The sequence below is a fragment of the Procambarus clarkii genome, chromosome 10, assembly GCF_040958095.1.
Source record: "Procambarus clarkii isolate CNS0578487 chromosome 10, FALCON_Pclarkii_2.0, whole genome shotgun sequence".
In the NCBI taxonomy this organism is placed as follows: domain Eukaryota; kingdom Metazoa; phylum Arthropoda; class Malacostraca; order Decapoda; family Cambaridae; genus Procambarus; species Procambarus clarkii.
Genome location: NC_091159.1, coordinates 46,776,133 through 46,798,074, shown reverse-complemented (window position 1 = coordinate 46,798,074; position 21,942 = coordinate 46,776,133). Strand labels below are relative to the sequence as shown.

The following is a 21,942-nucleotide window of genomic DNA, read 5'->3' as shown; positions in this document are numbered from 1 at the left end:
TAACTCAAGACCTTCAGATTCACAAGTTCAAAAATTAAATCCAAACTAGTCCTGTTCCGAGCATTTTTATACGGCACTGTTCTTTTATGTAACAGATCTTTACTCATCTTAGCAGGTAGGCCACACTACCAGCAAGATCTATATATAACCCCCAGAATGGTGGCAAGAACCATGTTTGTTCTGTGATAGACAATTCAATCTAATGTCCTATAGTGTTAAACAGACGCACAGGGCCTAAAACAAGCTGTAACTAAAAACCATTAATATTCACATGTACAATATAATGAGTTCTCATTATATAAAAGCTTCCTATTACTCTTAAACATTGTGGCAGTGGAACACCTCTCTCTTCTTTATACAGTGGTACCTCAGCTTACGAATTTAATCCGTTCCAAGAGACCGTTTGTGAAGATAGGGAGAAGCTAAAGCTGAACCTCGCCGAGGCAAAACGTTTAAATGAGAGCAGGAATGAAGAAATCAATTCTTTTTTCTACAAAGTGATAGGGGTAGGCAGACCAGTAAAGTGGTACATAAAGGCAAACCAACAAAATCATTAGAGAGGGGGGGAGTGAAAAATAAGAAGAGGGGGGAACAAGTTCCTGAAGAGTGCGTACACCAACGTAGATGGAGTAAGATCGATGATACTGGAGTTAAGTGATGTAATACAGCTGCAGACACTAGACATTGTTGCACTCACAGAGACAAAACTTGAAGATGTTATTTTAAATGAGGTTATATTCCCAAGGGGCTACTCAATTTGGAGACGGAACAGAAAAATTAGGAAAGGCGGTGGCGTTGCTGTGCTGGTGAAAGAACACCTCAAGGTGAACGAAATAATGACTGCCAATCCACAAGTTGACATAATAGCACTAGAGATCTGCCATGAGGATGATAAACTAATGATCATAAATGCATATAGTCTATTCTATAAATTCATAAACAACAAATTGCAGATAAAGGATAATATTCAGAGGTTGAAAATGGGGAATAAATTCACGGAAAATGAAAAGGAAATGTGTGAAACATTAAACGAAAAGTTCCAAAGTGTGTGTGGAAAAAGGCTAACATAGTTCCAATCTACAAAAGTGGAAGCAGGGAAGACCCCCTTAATTATAGACCAGTATCATTGACAAGCGTAATAGTAAAAATATTGGAAAAAATAATTAAAACTAAATGGGTAGAACACCTGGAGAGAAATGATATAATATCAGACAGACAGTATGGTTTTCGATCTGGAAGATCCTGTGTATTGAATTTACTCAGTTTCTATAAATGAGCAACAGAGATATTACAGGAAAGAGATGGTTGGGTTGACTGCATCTATCTGGAATTAAAAAAGGCTTTCGACAGAGTTCCACATAAGAGGGTGTTCTGGAAACTGGAAAATATTGGAGGGGTGACAGGTAAGCTTTTAACATGGATGAAAAATTTTCTGACTGATAGAAAAATGAGAGCAGTGATCAGAGGCAATGTATCGGACTGGAGAAATGTCACAAGTGGAGTACCACAGGGTTCAGTTCTTGCACCAGTGATGTTTATTGTCTACATAAATGATCTACCAGTTGGTATACAGAATTATATGAACATGTTTGATGATGATGCTAAGATAATAGGAAGGATAAGAAACTTAGATGATTGTCATACCCTTCAAGATGACCTGGACAAAATAAGTATATGGAGCACCACTTGGCAAATGGAATTTAATGTTAATAAATGCCACATTATGGAATATGGAATAGGAGAACATAGACCTCACACAACCTATATATTATGTGAGAAATCTTTAAAGAATTCTGATAAAGAGAGAGATCTAGGGGTGGTTCTAGATAGAAAATTATCACCTGAGGACCACATAAAGAATATTGTGCGAGGAGCCTATGCCACGCTTTCTAACTTCAAAATTGCTTTTAAATACGTGGATGGCGATATACTAAAGAAATTGTTCACGACTTTTGTTAGGCCAAAGCTAGAATATGCAGCAGTTGTGTGGGGCCCATATCTTAAGAAGCACATCAACAAACTGGAAAAGGTGCAAAGACATGCTACTAAGTGGCTCCCAGAACTGAAGGGCAAGAGCTACGACGAGAGGTTAGAGGCATTAAATATGCCAAAGCTAGAAGACAGAAGAAAAAGAGGTGATATGATCACTACATACAAAATAGTAACAGGAATTGATAAAATCGATAGGGAAGATTTCCCGAGACCTGGAACTTTAAGAACAAGAGGTCATAGATTTAAAATAGCTAAACACAGATGCCGAAGAAATATAAGAAAAGTCACTTCGCAAACAGAGTGGTAGACGGTTGGAACAAGTTTGGTGAGAAGGTGGTGGAGGCCAAGACCGTCAGTAGTTTCAAAGCGTTATATGACAAAGAGTGCTGGGAAGACGGGACACCACGAGCGTAGCTTTCATCCTGTAACTACACTTAGGTAATTACGCTTAGGTAATTATACACACACCCTCTTTCTTTTTCCTCAAAAATTGCATTAGTATTTTGGAACAGTCTAATAAAAGTAATATAGTACAGTTTAGAGTAAACAGTTTGTGATGAATTATTATTTACTGTACTACCTTGCACTGCATGATCAGTAAAAACACAAACATGGACAATATAGGCCTATTTATGACATCCCCTTTTGCTCCTTCTGCTCTTGCAGGTGAAGTTATGAATAATATATACATACAAATCAATAAAATCAGTACATATGCTACTGCACTTTGAACAAGCATGACTGTTTGCTAGTAAACACACACCTAAAGAGTTGCTTCACATGTCTATCTAAAATTCTTGTTTAACAGCTTGAAAGTATTGATAATAGAACAAGGCTTGATATTGGCCCATAGTGCTAAGAAACTACTAAGCTTTCCCAACACACATCTTGGTTGCAAGTGTTTTACTGCCATACTGAAGTAAGAGAGAAGATGCACAAAGCTTTTACAATGTTTAGAAACATTACACGAAACTTGTCTAAAAATCTCGACCTTTCAGCAATTTCAACATTCTTAACTTCTCTCGCAAAGAATTTAAAAGAACACTAATAAAACTCAAACAAATATAATTAATCTGCAAACAACAATGAAAATGCAGCCACTCTTCCATGCAAATAAAGCTACAGTACTTTATTTATTGGTTGAATGTATCACTGCCTCACGCAAGTGAAGCTTTGTATAGTATAATGAAGCTATTATGTGCAGACATGCATGCAGATCTATGCAGAAAAATATACTTTTGAGAATTGTACATTAAAAATTTAACATTATATCTGGAATAATACAAAATAAACCAGGGCAGTTTAACAATAGCAAAACTCAAGCCACTGTACGGGGTAGGATCCAGCAGTCATTACTGTTGTTGTTTAAGGGGAAGGTTTTTATCAAGTGCAGTTTTACATTTCAGAACAGATTATAAAATAATTTTGTTTTAATTTGCAACTATATCAACTCATATTTACTAAAGGATTTACTTCCAGGCAACACTGAATTTAGTTTGAGCACCCAAATACTTTACAGAACCAATTGTACATTAAAACTGACCCTGTAAATGTGTTTTTTCCCCCCACCTGATATTACTCACTACATTAAGAAAAAAGTTTAGCAAAATCTCGCACTCTTCTCTCGACCAACTCCAGATTACACTCTTTAAACCCACAAGGATACAACTTGCCTTACGTTTGAAATGTTTACCAAATTACTTCGAGATGAAATTACAATCACCACCCTCAACATCCTAAAGCTACTTTCATGAAATAAGTCATACATATTTGTTTTTGTTTATACTGTATCTTATTCAGGAATGCTGTGTAGAATATGTACATAACAGTAGAAGTACATATTGATAATGTGTCCAAAGCACAAGTATTAAAAGAAGGCACCAAGCCGGGGAGACTATGTAGCACCATCATAGTCACAGGTTTTAAAAGGAGCTAAATATCACGAAGGATGCCAATACGAAAACAAAAGTGCACGAGGTGCGCAATATTAAATGTATCCGATTCACCAAGGATTCTGTCGAGGGCCAAGTGACCACGAGGGACAGTTAGGAAGCAGGACACGAACATCCTGAAAATCAGGACATTGGATAAGGAGATGCATGGCACTGCAGTTTGGAGAATAAAGAGCCGGACGGTGTTCCATTAAGTGAGCGCGAGTTAAACGTGTACGGCCAATATATACCCTCACCACCACCACTTTCCACTGCCAGATATGGTGGTAGGAGGAAGGTCAAGAGAACAGGCAACCCTTAAGAGCACACAGTCTCTTACCACTAACACAGTTATACACCAATTATATTTTAAGTATTCGATAGAATGTTGATCTGCGGAGAAACCTGTTCTACGTGGTAATTAAAATTTTAATACAGTATATTAAAGTCGGTGTACATTTTCCCCACAGTAATATCTAAAATAGAGAAATTCAATACGCTTTGAGAGAGACAACGGAAGTTAAAAAGACAAGATACAGTCGGGAAGATTATGATGATGTTTATGAACATATCAATCAACAAGACAGAAAAAGGTTCTGAGAATAACACACTATTCCCAAGCAGCCTTATTTGTCTACTTCCCATTAAAATTGTTAAATCACAAGAAGTTTAAAAATTCTCAAATTCAAACTTCATATTACACACAATAATCACCTGTCATACCAATAAATGCAGATTTCATGCACTATTTCCTAGTTAAGCAGAACATTATATTACAATCCTTTTAAAATATTTCTATATGAACATCTAATCACAGAGCCACACTTGTCTTCATGTGATATTTAATCCAAAATATATTTCTCATGAAGCTCTTATTTCAGTATCTTATTACTCACAGTTTTGGCTTCCCTTAAACTGGAAATTTTTCCCCTCACGAGACCCTTTGATACTATATTACATTATATACAATGTTAGCAAACAATACATTCACATGACAATGTGCAATTAAGAACAATTACAAGGTGATAAGCCCTGTTTCAACCCTGATGGATGGTTTACAGGGGTAATAATATTATACCATGCACAAACAGGGATCCAAACAATGTTTCAGAAATTAGCACAGCATTCCAGAAATTAGAAATTACTTGGTAGTCATGCAATTAAACCTTTTGAGACGCTTCTTGTGTATGTACTACATGCTGTAAGACTTGGTGCAAAAAGGAAACAGTCATGGGAACTTTAACAATGGTCTCTTTTTATGCACCAATTGAAACCTTAATATTGTATTACACAGTACAGACATTTTACTTCATAGCAGACAAATCATCAAGCATGTGGTAACCCTGACCTTTATTTGGCATTGACTCTTGACATTATCCTACAACATAAGACATAGTGGGAGCCTGCCAAAGTGTAATACAGTAACTCATGAGACTATTTCAAGCACATATGAGTAAATATATATATGGCACAAACGAGTTTCAAGCTAGTCTGAGTAAATCCTTTGTTCTGTATGAAACATTCACAGAGTTGTTTGGCAGTTTCAAGGTTTCATTTCTGTAAAGCCTCACTAAGTTTCTGAAGGCTTTTTCTAGTGGGGTGCCAGATTGTCACCCTGGGGTGCCAGATTGTCACCCTGGGGTGCCAGATTGTCACCCTGGGGTGCCAGATTGTCACCCTGAGCCTCTGAAAGGGGGCCAGGGTGTGGCTGTGGTCCCCAGTGGGCCAAACACACCACCATAACTGGTGTGACTGTTAGTGTGGGAACAACCTCTGCAAGATAGCTTCAGGTAGCTCCTTCCAGAAAGTGACTAGGATTACTGCAAAGTAATGAAACTAACATTTTGAATTAATGTGACATGTTTTGGGTAAATCTAGATTATGTTCTTGAATGGCAGAATTACCTTTTGACCCGTTTCATTTAAGTTTAATTTAACGCCAGAAGAACCACGAGACGTTTGGGATAATCATATTAAACTGCTCTTCCCTGTCACACAATTGCATGTTCAAATAATTAGAGGAAGGTTAGTCATGTAATGACCTCAAAACACATACTCATGCATATACTTTGAAAATTCTTTTACAAGATTTACAAGAAATGACTACAAAGGTTAACATTTAAAGAAACTAACAACTTTCTAATTATCTTCTGTAATGGGAAATTTTTGTTGGCCGGTAATAGGGATCAGCTATTACAAAATCATTTTAGATATTTGTGAAGTATTTTTAGTATTCAAAATTAAATTTAACTTTTATTTCAAAAACCTCAGTCACATGACAAGATGGATAGGTTTTACAAATTATCCACACAAGAGTCCGCAGATCAACTTGAAATAATAATTTCCCAGGTTGGAAGAACATTTTCCATATTACATACGCAAAATGTTTGCTTTAATATTTACTGTTAAGGCCAATGACAAGTCAGGGATCAAAATAATGTGCGATTCAGACCATTTCAACAAAGTAATGCACTGTCCTATTATGTTATACACTACCTGCACAATATTTAATGGCACTGGTGAATAATAAATATGAGCAAAATGCTCCAAAAATATTTGAAAACCAATAAAAACAAAAACATTTACTTCAAATAAACTACAGTACAGCATTATGAAGAATTCATTATAGTACTGTACTAGTATTTCTAATATAAAATCTCTATCTACTCACTATAAGGCTGCTACTACTTGTATAACTAAAATCAAATTCCTATCATTTTCTCCTCTATTGTCTTGCTAAATGTTTATTATTAGATACATGATTAGACAAAACAATTAGTGTGAGCATACTCAACACTGCCACACACACGGCTACTAACACTACAGCCGGAGCCCGACAGCTAGAGTTAGTAGGTCACTTCTGATCACACAAGCACAAAAGGCAGCTATTGAGTAACAATCCAACTACAGTACTCTATAAAGAACAGGGAACATTTTCAGTGGGTTTTATACATGTCTACAACATGCCTTTATAAAGTGTTTGACTGGAAGAACAGAGGAACACACACACACACACACTTTCCAAAAGATAACCTACACATGTGTCTCCTGGCAAATTGTACCATACTACAGTCAAGTCTCTCAAATCCAAAATGCTCGGGAATAAGGCATTATAAATTCTGGAAAACTGTCTACTTCCTCCCAACTTTGTACATTAAAACTTACCGATGGACAAATTGAAAGTGTTTGTAAATCAATCTGAAAGTGTTTTGTAAATCCATCAAAGTTTGCAACACAGAGAAAGTGTTGTAAATCCAAGAAACGGTAGTCAATGGACAGGAATAAAAAAGCCAACACTTAGCATTACGAAACACCTTTTTCCTCGACTTTTTAGTGGGTCTTTGGTACTGGCTCTCTGGAGAGCTCCACCCATATACAGTCTATGCCAGGCCTCTGCAAGTCATTGTAAGACTACCACAGGCCAAAACCTGGCCCACCTGTAAACAGATAGCTAGACCTATCCATCCATCTTTTGGTCCATCTATCTATTGGTCTATCTATCCATCCATCTATTTATCTTTCTCCATCTATCCACCCATTTATAAGTCTATTCTTCTATCCATCCATCTTACAATCAATATATCTATTTATCTGTCTGTGTCTGTGTGTGTGTCTATCCACTTTCCATCTACCGATCTTACTATCCATCAGTCTGTGCAGCCAGATATCCAACTAGCTTTCTGCCTATCTACTGTATCTGTCTCTGCCCCTCTCTATCTCTCTCTCTCTCTCTCTCATGGAAGACAATTCGCTAATGTGTGGGCACTTAGCAATGAGAGGAGCTCAGCGGTGTAAAATAATAAAAAAGAATAGTTACCGTTTACTCTGGTAAAGAGTAAACTTTCAGAAAAAAACCTTAGATGCTGTGAAAGTATTGTCTGTTTTATGCGAGTATGGGCAAATTACTGAAAGCAGAAAATCTCCAATTAATTTTCCCAAGATCACCAAATAATGGTGATATTACTACTAGAAACAAATTTGTGAAATGTTTGTTTTACAAATATTTTGCTGTGTAGCTGTCTGGCAGTGCTAAGCATTTTTGTGGGAGACTGAATGTGGCACTAACATACTGATCCATTCTGAATTCAGGCGATCTCGACCAGCCTATGTAAATCCCATACCCCAGACCATTCCCTCTGCCAATTTGGGTGAGGTTAGCCGCAACCATGTAGCCTCCATCTTTGAATAGAAACTCCATCTCTCATTCTCTATAAAGCCAGACCTAATGGGGCCAGTGACTCCAAGGATGAATGTATCAAGCTCCCTTGGCACAAAAGTAAACACCACATGGGATACTGGGAAGCCTACAAATCAAGATTTGAGTGTGTATGTAAAGCACCTTTCTTAACATTAAACTTGAATGCTCCCTTCTCAAGTCTTGCATGTGCCAAGTAGGGTTTCTTCTTAGCTTGAGGTTCAGGAGGAATGTGGGTGTGAGAGTTGGAAGACTTTGGTGGTCCAGCCACCTGGTTGGTAGTAGTTAGGGGGTAGTGATCTAACAGGTTGCTTAATAATTAGCTAGAACATGGTTTGGCAGCCTCTTGGATGCCAAGCTGTGCCTTCAACGACTTTTGAGTTATGTACTGGATTTTTCTGTCTACATTCTGGGCTATATTCCAGTCTTCCCAAAGAATTTGTATCATCTGGCAGGGACAGTTTGGCAGCTTTCAGGGTTCACCAGTGTGGCATATCAACCTGTTGTGACTGCACCAGATCCTAACCAGAGATCAGTAAGCATAAACTGCTCAGTACTGCTCAGAAAGGAGCTTTTTATATGCACTCAAAGCTTGTTTGTAATTTTCATCTATGAATATTTAGTTATATTACTTAATCAAAAGGGTCAAATAGATAAATCAATTTAATTTTGGAAAATATAATTTATAATTGTAGAGACTTGACTGTGCTAGACTTTTTAACTAAATGTCTGGTAAAGCATAATAAGCATTGTTGCGAAGAAGAAATTTTGTATCGGGGTCTTACAAGTAGCAAAGCTTTAATCAACTGTTCTACTTGTTGTCAAAGCCACTTTAAGTATGATATGCAATAAGAAAATTCACAATACTCACTTGTGCACGTTGACTTAAGATGCATGCGTAATAATCTACATTATCTATACACTAGTTTTCATTATTTAACTAAAAAAATTCCATCTAAACGTGAAGATATTTTTACCCAGATAAAAAAAGGTTGATAATACTTAAGGCTTAAGGACTAAAGCAAAGTAGTACGTATGAAGCTAATAATTAAGGAACTACTCTATGTACCAGCAAACGGCACACAAATCTGTCAACTTAAAAGGCTAACGTGTAATACCCAACAGGATTTCTTTCGAATTCGGGCTTGATTTTTAAGTAACAGCTGTGACAACTAGAGACAGAATATGCTTAAGGAAGTCCTTGAGTTAGGAGGTACAATAATAGTCGAAATGCTGATGAAATGAGTAGTATAACCTTACCAAATTTCCAATGTTTCCCAATTATTTTCTTCACTTCTAGGAATGGAAGTACCCACAAATCAAAAACATTTAGCTCAAAGCTAGTCTGGTGCAAGATACACAATGGCAGCAGCTCTAATCATGATCCAGAGTAAATACAATCACCAGTAGTTAACTTATCCTACTGTAAATTAAATTAATAATTTAGACTTCCCACGTTACGTTCATAGCAATATTATCACAAAATTTGTTCTATACGTCCGAATACAACTGACAGATTATTATACGACACTTGCATGGTAGCCATGCAGTGTTAAAACCCCCAAACCAATGTTTACAGCTTGAGAGGATGCCAGTGTGGAAGCTACATACTAATAAATGATGTAATCTGACTTTTTATCGGCTAAATTGAATATTTCTTAAGTTATTTAAAAGTAAAGCATACATTTTTCAAGTTCTGCAGCACTAAAAGGCTACTAAGAATTGAGCCTCTGATGCTATCAAGGGAACTGAACCATATCTCCATGTACTTTACCAACCTCTAAACTTTACCGTCAGAATATTTTTTGAAATGTTGATCTGGCTCAAACCTCTTGATTGCACCTTTTCAGCTAATGCACTAAAAAAAAAAATGATCATCCTAGTCATGCACAACATATATACTCAAATATGTAAAAAATACTGACATGCCAAGCTTATTCACAAAGCCAAGAGTGTTCTCTTTACCTGAGTAATGAGCCTTAAAGGCTGGAAAAGACCTAGAGTAAATGTATATATCAACAGAAGGCAATATGGTCTGTCATTAATAACAACTTTAAAATAGCTTGTTTCATGAAGAAATTCAGTTTTCAACCCCATATTTGGCAATTTAAAAGTTAAAAAAAATATGAGAACCTGGACATAAAAAGTAAAATATAATATAAATCAGCCGGAGTTGAAAACTGAAGTGTGGCTTTGTGAGGCTGTGCTGCTGCATTACCTGCCATGCTAATGAGTAACTGGTGGAAGTGCTCTAGTTCAGGAGAGAGGGAGTCCACACAGGCAGTGGCATGCACCGGGGGACTTCCTCCACCAACCTGCGCCGCGTCTCTCCTGGGGGACACTGCTCCCCCTTCCACTGCTGGGGCAACTGGGGTTTCAGATCCCCCACCTGAGCCCCCTGGACCCACACCAACTACTGTTTGACCACTGCCTCCACCCGAGCCTACCGACTGGCTTCCACTAGCCGCCGTCTTTGATATGGTGATGCCAAATTTCACCGTCTGTGGCCCCACCTTTTGTGGTTTAACCTCTACACTGATGGGTGATCCAGGCTCTATTGACAAGCCTTGACCCCCTGCCCCCACACGAGTCACCAGATCTTTTTTAGGTGGCACTGCTGGTTTATTAGGGGGCACTGGAGGAGCTGCTGCTGGCTTGTTTAAAGGAACAGGTGGTGGGGGTGCCCCCAGGCTGAGTAGATCTAGCAGGGGGAGGTGGTTTCTTAATCATTGTTGAAGTTTGTTGGAGGACTTGCTGTTGCTGACCATTAGGATGCAGATGAAGCTGCAGTAGCTGTGGTTGTGGGTGCATTTGTGGTTACATGAAAGGTCACCTTTCCCCCATGTGTTGTAGTGATTACTTTTGTGCCAGGGGAGGCCGAAACATTCACCCTTGGAGTCACTTGCACCACCTGGGCCTGGCTTCGCACATCCCCAGGTCCTGTGACTCTTACCACTCCACGTTCTACTGTGCCTGACACTCCACCAGGTAAACTGGAGGGGCCCTCACCTTCACCACTGCCCGTCCAGCCACCCTCATTCTCACTTACGCTGAAATCAAAACAATTTATAAGAATAATATCGTAGAAAAGAAATATAAATTATAATCACTGTTGATGCACATATTATTTATCACAAGATAAAAAAGGTATGAAATGTTCACTTCTAAATCAATTTTGTACAGCAGAGCAAAATATTTTAAAGAGGAGAAGAAATGTTCATAAAGACAAAATAAAAAATAAAAAAGAATGCTGGGACAATGATCTCTTAATAAAGAGCAAACATCGGTGAGTTACTCTCCATGACTGAAGCCACATAGAATATAAAATGCCAACATACCGTGGCTATAGTCTTGTGTCTGCTGCTGGCTGCCGGGACACAACTCTGGTCAATGCTCAAGTGATACAACCAACCAACATGGGTCTAACACACATCCTAAGTCAGCCGCAAGTCTTGTCAAGAGTAAATAACAATAAGTATGGTGTGGCTAAGATAAGCACGAGTGAAATGTGGCACCTCGATATGATAAAAAATTCTACGACACTTCAAAAGTATATCTACCTTATAGAATGCCACCCTAAGCACCACAATAAACATGCAGCAGACATCTTTGGTAGTATTCCAAAGTCATTAAGAGGCAGGTGACATCAGAAAGAATGCAACATTAACAATGAAATAATGCACCAGAGTGCAATGCAAACACTGTCTACAATACAGCCCAGCGGCATGTAACACATGGCATGGATTTCAGTGACTGTTTGTATTTAACAAACCACCGAATTTATTGCAATGCATCGGTGTCGGGAGCATTTTCCCGAGATCAATGACATACTAATAAATTCGTGGCTCGATTTATACAAACATACACAAAACTTTATTGCCACTCTACAAAAGTACTCACCTATAGCTCTTAGCTGCTGTCGTTACAGTCCTTGTGACCTCAGAAGTTGACACACTGTACATGACTGGCCGTATTCCAACACCCGGCTGAACCCCACGAGCAATACCAGTAGCTTTAAATGAAAAACAAAACAAGGATTGTACTAATAAGTAACTGTGTCTATTCACACATCTTTCTAGTCACAAATCCTCAACATTGCACTTTACAATCCATATTTACTCAGCCATTTCTTTCACATTAAACAGAATTTCTATCAATAATCTGTTAACAATATCACTGGAGATTCTTGCCTAGTGGACATTTCATACAAACAGCACCACTGTATGCTCATCTTCCTGCACATTCCTGTGTTTTATATTTACTGTGCTGACCTAGTTGCATTTACTAGAAATGAGATCAAGCTCTAGAGCACTGCCTCATTACTATTATACCGGTGCATTTATATCTGCCAATGCATAGTACATGCTCGTACTTGCTCTAGGAACTGTGAATGGCGGTCACTTCCCATAAATTTGGCAAAGTAACGCTCAAGTTCAAGGGCAGTTTAGTCTTCAACCAGTTCCTGCCTCAAAAAACACTCACTCAGGGAGCTTATCAAGTTCAAAGTGTATACTGGTAAGGAAGATACAGCTATGGAGAAGGGTTTCATAGGGAACAACCTTCCAAGAGAAGGGCGAAAAAAATTTGTTCAAAAAGTCTTTGATGGATAATTACTATTCTAATATTTACCTGTGTAATATGCCTAGGTAATTAACACAGGTAAACGTGGCAGTGTAATAGTGAAAGCTAACCTGCCTACTTGAAACAAGTATTTAAACAAGGAAAGTGGGTGAGCTGCCAACAATGCAAGAGACAATATTACCCTGTACCTAACAGGACACAAGAAAAGTGATTATACTGTCAATTATAGGGAACAGCAGTAAATCTTAAATTGAAATAAAGTCAAAACTGGGAGAGAGATCTGTGGACAAAAAGTGTACAGGTAATCTACAATGCATTCATAGGCTACACATATTCAATCTACCATTTCGACCAAACATCCCTAAAAGTGTACGTGACAACACTGAAGTTGCCTTTGTAAATTCAACAAGTGAATACAATATTCAAAACCCTGTAAAGAATTCAAGCCAAAAATATTCCAGAAAATAGATGAATCTCAGGAAGGAGTTCTAGGATTACATATAATTCCCTTTGTTTAACTTAATGACATTTGTCTATACAGTTTGATGATAAACATTATAAACCAAATTGCATAGTCAGTTCAATACTGCTAGTGTAGTATTTAACCCTTCAACTGTGCATCACAATCTGGCATGTGCTCACTATTATTCCTTAAACTGCGCATCACAATCAGGGATGCATTAAAGTACTGCACAAGATTTAGAGATCTTGCTAGTACTTGCTAGTACTAGAGTTCCCATCTGCTTCCCCAGGTCTCCAGTAAACACGTCATCTTAGCAAGATAATCGTGGACACCCCTGCCTGAACGTGAAGGCTTCGGTGCTCAGACAGCAACCATAAGCAGTGCATGCAGCAGCAACTATATATACATTTTGTCCTTAAACCATTTAAAAAATTGCAAAGTATGCAAATATGTGGTATTAGTTTCTTGTTACATATTTACTATTATTTTGGGCTAGCAACTCATAGCACTGCCATGCAGCTTTTGCCAATAGGATCACTTAATGATGATGATGATAATATAAATAAAATAATGGTAGCACTGTTCACAGCACGAGGCAGACACACACACACACACACACACACACACACACACACAGCCTCAGGAACCTGTACACCTGCTGATTGACGGTTGAGAGGCGGGACCAAAGAGCCAGAGCTCAACCCCCGCAAGCACAACTAGGTGAGTACAACTAGGCGAGTACAGCCAGTTTGGTACGTGCACGCATTATGCAACAGGACCTCACATTCCTTTATAAAATGAACATTTGAAAAATAATTCATATTCAGGATTTATAAATCTATATACAGTATGTTAGAAACATTATATAGTATTTGCATAAAAAAAAGGAAGCATTTTGGGTTTTCTTTTTCACCTAATGCACACAAAGTTTGAATAAAATTGTATACCTAGTAATGAGCAACTGGTTTGACCAAGCAGGTGAACAGGCAGTCACTTTACCGTTACCTGTGAACCTAAGTGAGAGTTTGGCAAGGCTTCGAGTCTTTAGGAACTGTTCTGCTGAAGAGTGTTACGAGCCACACTGAACTGATCTCACGTGACTTCCTAGCACCTTCGATGACCCTGAAGGCACATCTGAACGGTTCCCTGTAGCACCAGCGCCCATAATGTCATCCTATCTGACTAACAGGAGATACTTACCTTGGCGAGCAATCAAGTGCTCTGGTCAGAAATGTGCATTTCATATACTGAAGAGTCAAAACTTCCTGTTTATTTATTAACAATTGCTGTTATTTATAGAGTGGTTATCATTCAGACAGTGCCTATCACCTCATACAATGGCTCTTATTTATGGTCAATGATGCCATTTCTAAACAAAGCCTGTTATTTATTTTGATTCAATTTATTGACAATTGATATTGTAAATTAACAGACATTGAATATCAATTATAAATAATGGATATAATTTACAGATAGCAGATATCACTTATAGATAATGGTAATCATTTACACAGTGGATATCAATCATAGATGACGGCTATCACTTACAGTGGATAACAATTACAGATAATGGCTATTATTTCAAAGTGCTATTTACCTGTTCTCAACTATTATAAAATTTCAACCACTCTGGTTTTCCTGTATACAAAATAAAGTACTTGCAAAAGCTACAGATAGTAGGGGGAAAGGGTGATTGTGACAAAATTAGCAATCGAGTTTATGATAGCAAAGATTATCACAATGTTATATCCAAAGCATGACTCAAGACTATGCATTGTAAAAGTGAATTGTGTATGAAATTAACAATGGTAAGTTTCACTAACAAATCAATGTGGAATCAAGCAAATAAAATAAGTTTTCAGCTTTATTAGTAGTGAACACCATAAAAAAACTTCTAATACGGTGTCACGAATCTATTACGAAGAACAAAAAAAAATGATTACAAGTGCAATGACTCGCACAAATAAATGATAACACAAGACATTATTGACGTACTTGGGCCAGCAACAGGAACAGAGTTTACAGTGGCAGTGAGCTGAACAGCCTTAGTGACACTACTCATGGCAGCAACACCTGCAGCAACATTATGAGGTGGATTGCTAACTCCTCCAGTAGAATGGCACCCAGCAGAAACATGGTGTTGAGCTACATTCATTCCTAAGTTCAGCGGAACGCCAGTGACTTCGTCAATCCCCGGAGACGATGCTCTCACACGAGGTGTTATCTTGGGAGGAGTTAAAGCACCTAAAGGGGGAAAAAATAAATGGGGCCAGACCTTCCCAGTGTCATGCTCTTTACTTGTGCACCCTAGTTTCAATTAGAAATTTAAACTTTAAGTATTCAAACAGTCCTGGATCCCATATGAGACTGAAAGTCTTTAAGAAGGAAATAAACAAGTTTCTACAGGAAGTACCTGATCAGTCAGGTTATATGATGACTATGCTGGCCCATAGGCCATGATCAGCAAAAGCCTCACTGATCAGGTTGTCACCAAGGAACCCTAGCCTCAGATGAGACTGACAGTGGAAAATTCTCTAAACCAGGCACTGGTAAAACACCATATATATCCCGTAACAAAGGAGATGAAGGTTGGACTCGGGACCAGTTGTATCCCCCTAAAGTCGCAAAACTGAGGAAAGGGGTAATGATTGATGGATGAATGAATGCATATTTGTATAACTCAGACATACTGGACTATAATTTGTAAATTAACCTAATGACTAAATGAACAAATGCTTATGACAACAGTACATTACACTATTCACTTTAACCAGTGCATTTGATATTCACTTATCTTTTCAATCTTATGAAATATATATAGTCTTATATAGTCTTATTAGTAATATATAGTCTTATTAAATGTACAACACAAGTAATGGCTTCCTCCTTGCCTCTGTCATGGTAAACATTTTAACTGATATATCACTTATTCACCCTTCCACCCAACTTGCCTGAAAACCTCACTAACTAAACCTACATATGGATTTCCTACCTTTGCAACACAAACTTCCATTTGAATAAAACTTTAAAAATTTGAACCACATGACAAAGAACACCAAAATTTTGCACATTATATTTTATAAAATGCTAAGACTTAAAACAGTCCAGAATTATAAAAAAAAATGTAGTGTAAATATAAAAAAGGAACATGTAAACCATTAACTGCTCTAGGAAATAAAGCAAAAATTATATCACTTTAGCTATTCTTAATGGTCTCCAACTACAACCAGTACAGTACTATGACTGCATATACAGTAATAATAAAATAGCCTGAAATATGCTTTGCACAAATTTGTCTTAAATATGCAGGCGATGAGTCACAATAACGTGGCTAAAGTATGTTGACCAGACCACACACTAGAAGGTGAAGGGACGACATTGTTTCGGTCCGTCCTGGAACATTCTCAAGTCGATTGTGACATTCTCACGTCACAATAGACTTGAGAATGGTCCAGGACGGACCGAAACCTCGTCGTCCCTTCACCTTCTAGTGTGTGGTCTGGTCAACTTGTCTTAAATATATTGGTGACAATAAGAGGGTGATTTACTGTTATTGCTTGGCCTGAACTAAGGCTTCCATAGCCACTGATTATCCAGCCCACTGCTACCAGTTTGCTAAGTCAAAACAAACTTATCATTAAGAGTGTACACTGACCAGGCATCCTAGGTTGAGGTTGAGTGAGGGTAGCAGGTTTAGCAGGCAGTTGTGGAGGGGCAGGACGCGTGGCGATTCCTATGCGTGGTGGGGATACTGAGAGCGTCTGCTGGAACATGGCTACATTGTGTGCTTCTTGTAACTGTTTTTTATAATGATCAACTTCTCGTTGCTGCTTCTCTAGCAAAGCCTCCAGTTCACTTATCCTGTAACGAGTAACAGTAATTTTGTAAGCAAGGGAAGGTTAGAAGGAAAAAGAAAAGTTTCATCTAAATATCATGGAAACACTACACTATTTAATCTTTCAAATTCCCATACAATAATGCATCAACTGCTTAGCTTTGTGTTCCAGTGCAATGATAGTGTAATCTGATTAAAAAAATAAAAAAATAAAAAAATCCACTAACCATCTTCATGCACCTACCGTAGAGGGATACAGCAAATCTTAAAGTTGCACTCTCCTTCCCAGAGCACAAGAATATCTTGTATGACATTTGGGAACTACCCGAGCATCAACCCCCTGTATAAAAATTTTGTTGCAGCTACACTTAAAATTTCTCGTTGGATTATGACTAGCAGTCGTAACCCCATCCCGTGACAAACACTTAAATTACAAGTTATATAAATGGCAAATTGGGAGGGTGTGTTGGTGAAGATGGACTTAACTGCCCAGTTGCAACAGAAACCTCCCTTTTATAATCATAAAAAGGTATTGCATGTTGTAACTCAATATGCAGGTGTGTTCAAAGATATAGCATGGAAACAACCACTAAAGTCAAATAAATTCAGTAAAACAAACAAAGACCCCAAAGACCCTAACAAGGAATAACTTATAACCAGAGATATACACAAAGTGGACAAACACATATTATTTGAAACTAAAAATAACATGCAAGCCACTGGGCATTAAGAAATACAGTACACACTCATTTCTAAACACGTATATGCTTCTTGAAATCCCATAAAATTAGAACTTCAAAAAATCTAATAAAAATAATAATAATAAAATGCAACAAGGATGAACAAATCCACAAGGGCCGTGACGAGGATTCGATCCTGCGTCCGAGATCATCCCAGATGCTGCCTTCATCGACTGAGCTACGACATGGTCAAAAAGAGTTGAAATTGAAGTTCCACTGAACTTACTGGATCCTGCAGCCTCTGCCGAGACACAAACCAGGGTTTTACACAACTCCCCCCATGCATAAGGGAGAATGAGATCCAAGAGGGTGTAGAGGCCAACTATCCACAACTTCAAGAGTAGGTATGAGAAAGCAATAAAATACAGAAATGTTGCACCAGACAAGATAAATGGGGGACCCATGAGATGGAACTCAGTCACATGCAAATAGATAAATACAAATTATTTAGAGAAATACATAGAAGTTTAGAATAATACCGGGTCTACAAATTAGCCCTGATGATGGGCTTCATTTAACAGTCCATTAATATCAAATTACCTTTCTTCCTTTTTGGCCAGCTGACCTCTCATTTGTTGGCGTTCCGTGTCAAAATCTGCAAGCTGTTTCTCTAATTCAGCCTCCATTTGTAGTGACTTTTTACTCTCTTCCTCCAAGCCTTCAGCCATTGAATCAATTCTACCCTTCTCTTCAGATAAAATCTGTAACCATTTCGATATGATAGGAAAAAATTACTATGGTTTATCAATTATATACCTGATGTTTTGACATTTTATTAATTGATGAAACTTTATAAGTAACATTCATATTTTATATACTGTATATATATATATATATATTTCATTGAATATGACCGCATATTCTGTATTTATTATTTTCTGGTTTAGGGCTTCTATCCCTCTAACTATTTTCTTAGCATCAGGGCTTAATTGAAATAGGAGTTCTCCAAAACTCATTTTCATACTTTTAAGGTGAAGAAAAGAAGTGAATTACTATAGAGTGTATTACACTTATTTGTATAATTTGCACGACGTTTCGAACCTCCATGGTTCATTCTCAAGTGAACAGATCTTTACAATACTAGTTGATTTTATTCCCACATTAGGTCAGGTGATAATACAATGAAGGTGAAAACACGGGGGGATACATAAGGGATAAACATAGGGGCTGCAGAAGGCTTATTGGCCCATACGAGGCATCTCCTATCTAAACACAAAGATTAATCCGGTGTAATTGGCCTGTTATGTTGGACATTGTCTTCTGTGTTGGCATCGATATGTTCTTCTCTTGTCCTTACTCTCATGGTGGGTAGAGTAAATAGTTCCGTGATTTGGGTGTTCATGGTAGGTCGCTCTATTCTTATGTGAATTGCCTCAAGAATTTGTAATCTTCTTGAATCTTGGGTTTTGTCTATTATGCAAGTATTCTTGTTCAACATTTCTCTTGTTAGAGTAATGTCATGGGCTTGTCTCATGTGATTCCTAGGGGCACCAGATTGAAGATGGCATGTCAAACGCCTCGTCAGCTTGGTCGACGTCATACCTATGTACTTACATTGAAGGTTACATCCTTCGTGGGGGCAAGTGTACATGTATACAACGCTTGACTGCTGTAGAGGGTTCTCCGTCGGCTTCGGGCTGTTTTTGATAAGGAGTTCGGAAGTCTTCTTGGTTTTGTAGAATATTATCAGGTTAACCTGATAATATTCTACAAAACCAAGAAGACTTCCGAACTCCTTATCAAAAACAGCCCGAAGCCGACGGAGAACCCTCTACAGCAGTCAAGCGTTGTATACATGTACACTTGCCCCCACGAAGGATGAAACCTTCAATGTAAGTACATAGGTATGACGTCGACCAAGCTGACGAGGCGTTTGACATGCCATCTTCAATCTGGTGCCCCTAGGAATCACATGAGACAAGCCCATGACATTACTCTAACAAGAGAAATGTTGAACAAGAATACTTGCATAATAGACAAAACCCAAGATTCAAGAAGATTACAAATTCTTGAGGCAATTCACATAAGAATAGAGCGACCTACCATGAACACCCAAATCACGGAACTATTTACTCTACCCACCATGAGAGTAAGGACAAGACAAGAACATATCGATGCCAACACAGAAGACAATGTCCAACATAACAGGCCAATTACACCGGATTAATCTTTGTGTTTAGATAGGAGATGCCTCGTATGGGCCAATAAGCCTTCTGCAGCCCCTATGTTTATCCCTTATGTATCCCCCCGTGTTTTCACCTTCATTGTATTATCACCTGACCTAATGTGGGAATAAAATCAACTAGTATTGTAAAGATCTGTTCACTTGAGAATGAACCATGGAGGTTCGAAACGTCGTGCAAATTATACAAATAAGTGTAATACACTCTATAGTAATTCACTTCTTTTCTTCACCTTAAAAGTATGAAAATGAGTTTTGGAGAACTCCTATTTCAATTAAGCCCTGATGCTAAGAAAATAGTTAGAGGGATAGAAGCCCTAAACCAGAAAATAATAAATACAGAATATGCGGTCATATTCAATGAAACATGTTTGAAAGAAAACCTGCTGCCAGTATACACCAATATATATATATATATACATATACACATACACACACACACACAGTATACAGTGGTACCTCCATATACTTATTTAATCTGTTCCCAGAGACGGCTCATAACTCGAAATGAATTTTCTAATCAGAAATAATGTAAATTGAATTAATCCGCTCCACACTCCCAAAAATATTAACTTCAAAATACATTTCATACATAATACACACACACATTTTGTACTGTAGTATGTACACGTTATAGCTTACCTTTATTGATGATTTGTTGGCGTATGGCAGACAGTAAGGACGGGGGTGAGGAGGAGAGGTGTTACTGTTTGGAAGGGGAGTCCCATTCCATTATAACATCAGGCAGTGATGACTTCTCTGGAGTACTCTCTCTTCTACGTTTTGCAGGCATACAACTAGGACCTGGTTGTGGCTCACTGCTTGCTTCTCTTACTAAAAATCTGTCTAAAGACACTTGTTTTTCCCTTCATTTTAACACTTGTCTGTAGAGAGACATCACATTGTCGGCGATGAGTCACAATAACGTGGCTGAAGTATGTTGACCAGACCACACACTAGAAATTGAAGGGACGACGACGTTTCGGTCCGTCCTGGACCATTCTCATCGACTTGAGAATGGTCCAGGACGGACCGAAACGTCGTCGTCCCTTCAATTTCTAGTGTGTGGTCTGGTCAACATCACATTGTCATTTAAAAGATCAATGCAACGGCCTGCTACAGCTTTATCTGGGCGAGTGTTTTCAACAAAACTTTGCAGTTCTTCCCCTTCATACATTTTCTTAATGAGGAAGGAATATCCTCAACTGCCTCTACTCACAACTATATTCTTAGGTTGAACCTTACCACTGACTTTCTTGGGACCCATGGTGTGATATACAATAATTACTTTTATGTTCAAAAAGCAAAAAAGCACAAAAACAATGAAATTCTTTATAAAAGAATTCAAGCACGATTGTCACTAAGCAGGTGGCTCTGGTAAACCTCGCGTTAGGAATGCCCCTATTTATGAATTTTTCGGATTACGAGCTCAATTTCTGCACAAAATTAAATTCGGTTTACGAGCTTTGCCCCGAATTGCGAGTTTGTTGATACACTTATGGGTCGACCGAGCGCGTGATTCCGGGTGGAATGGGCGACCGCACCTTTGTTTAACTGTGCTTCCCATGCAGTGATGACAGCACTTGAATTCTTCGTAAAGAATTTCAATGCTTTACAGCTTTTTTAGTTTCTAAACATAAAGGTAATTAATATATACCATGCCATGGGCCCCCAAGAAAGTCAGTGGTAAGGTTCAACCTATGAAAACACATGAGGATGACCACAGATGAAAACAAGTCTCTATGGAAAGGTTCTTAGTGAGAAACAAGCAGTGAGTGAGCCACAACCAGTTCCTAGTGTTATGCAGGCAAAAGGTAGAAGAGAGTGTACCCCAGAGAAGTCATCACTGCCTGATATTATAATGGAAGGGGACTTCCCTTCCAAACAATAACACCTCTCCTCCCCCCCCCCCCCTCCTTATTGTCTTCCATATGCCATCAAGTCATTAATTAAGGTAAGCTATAACGTGTACATACATAATATACACACATTTTGTATTATAGTATGTAATGTACTTTGAAGCT

At 38.2% G+C, this 21,942-nt stretch overlaps 1 protein-coding gene across 1 annotated transcript in view; it reads right to left on the bottom strand.

Moving 5' to 3' along the window:
* The window catches only part of LOC123774016 (cortactin-binding protein 2), an 87,173-nt gene that overhangs the window by 24,704 nt on the left and 40,527 nt on the right, over nt 1–21,942 (bottom strand). Inside the window, 7 exon segments of the mRNA XM_045768091.2 lie at nt 10,336–10,798; nt 10,800–10,886; nt 10,888–11,167; nt 12,018–12,129; nt 15,157–15,405; nt 16,817–17,022; nt 18,277–18,437. Coding sequence (XP_045624047.2) covers nt 10,336–10,798; nt 10,800–10,886; nt 10,888–11,167; nt 12,018–12,129; nt 15,157–15,405; nt 16,817–17,022; nt 18,277–18,437 — 1,558 coding nt within the window.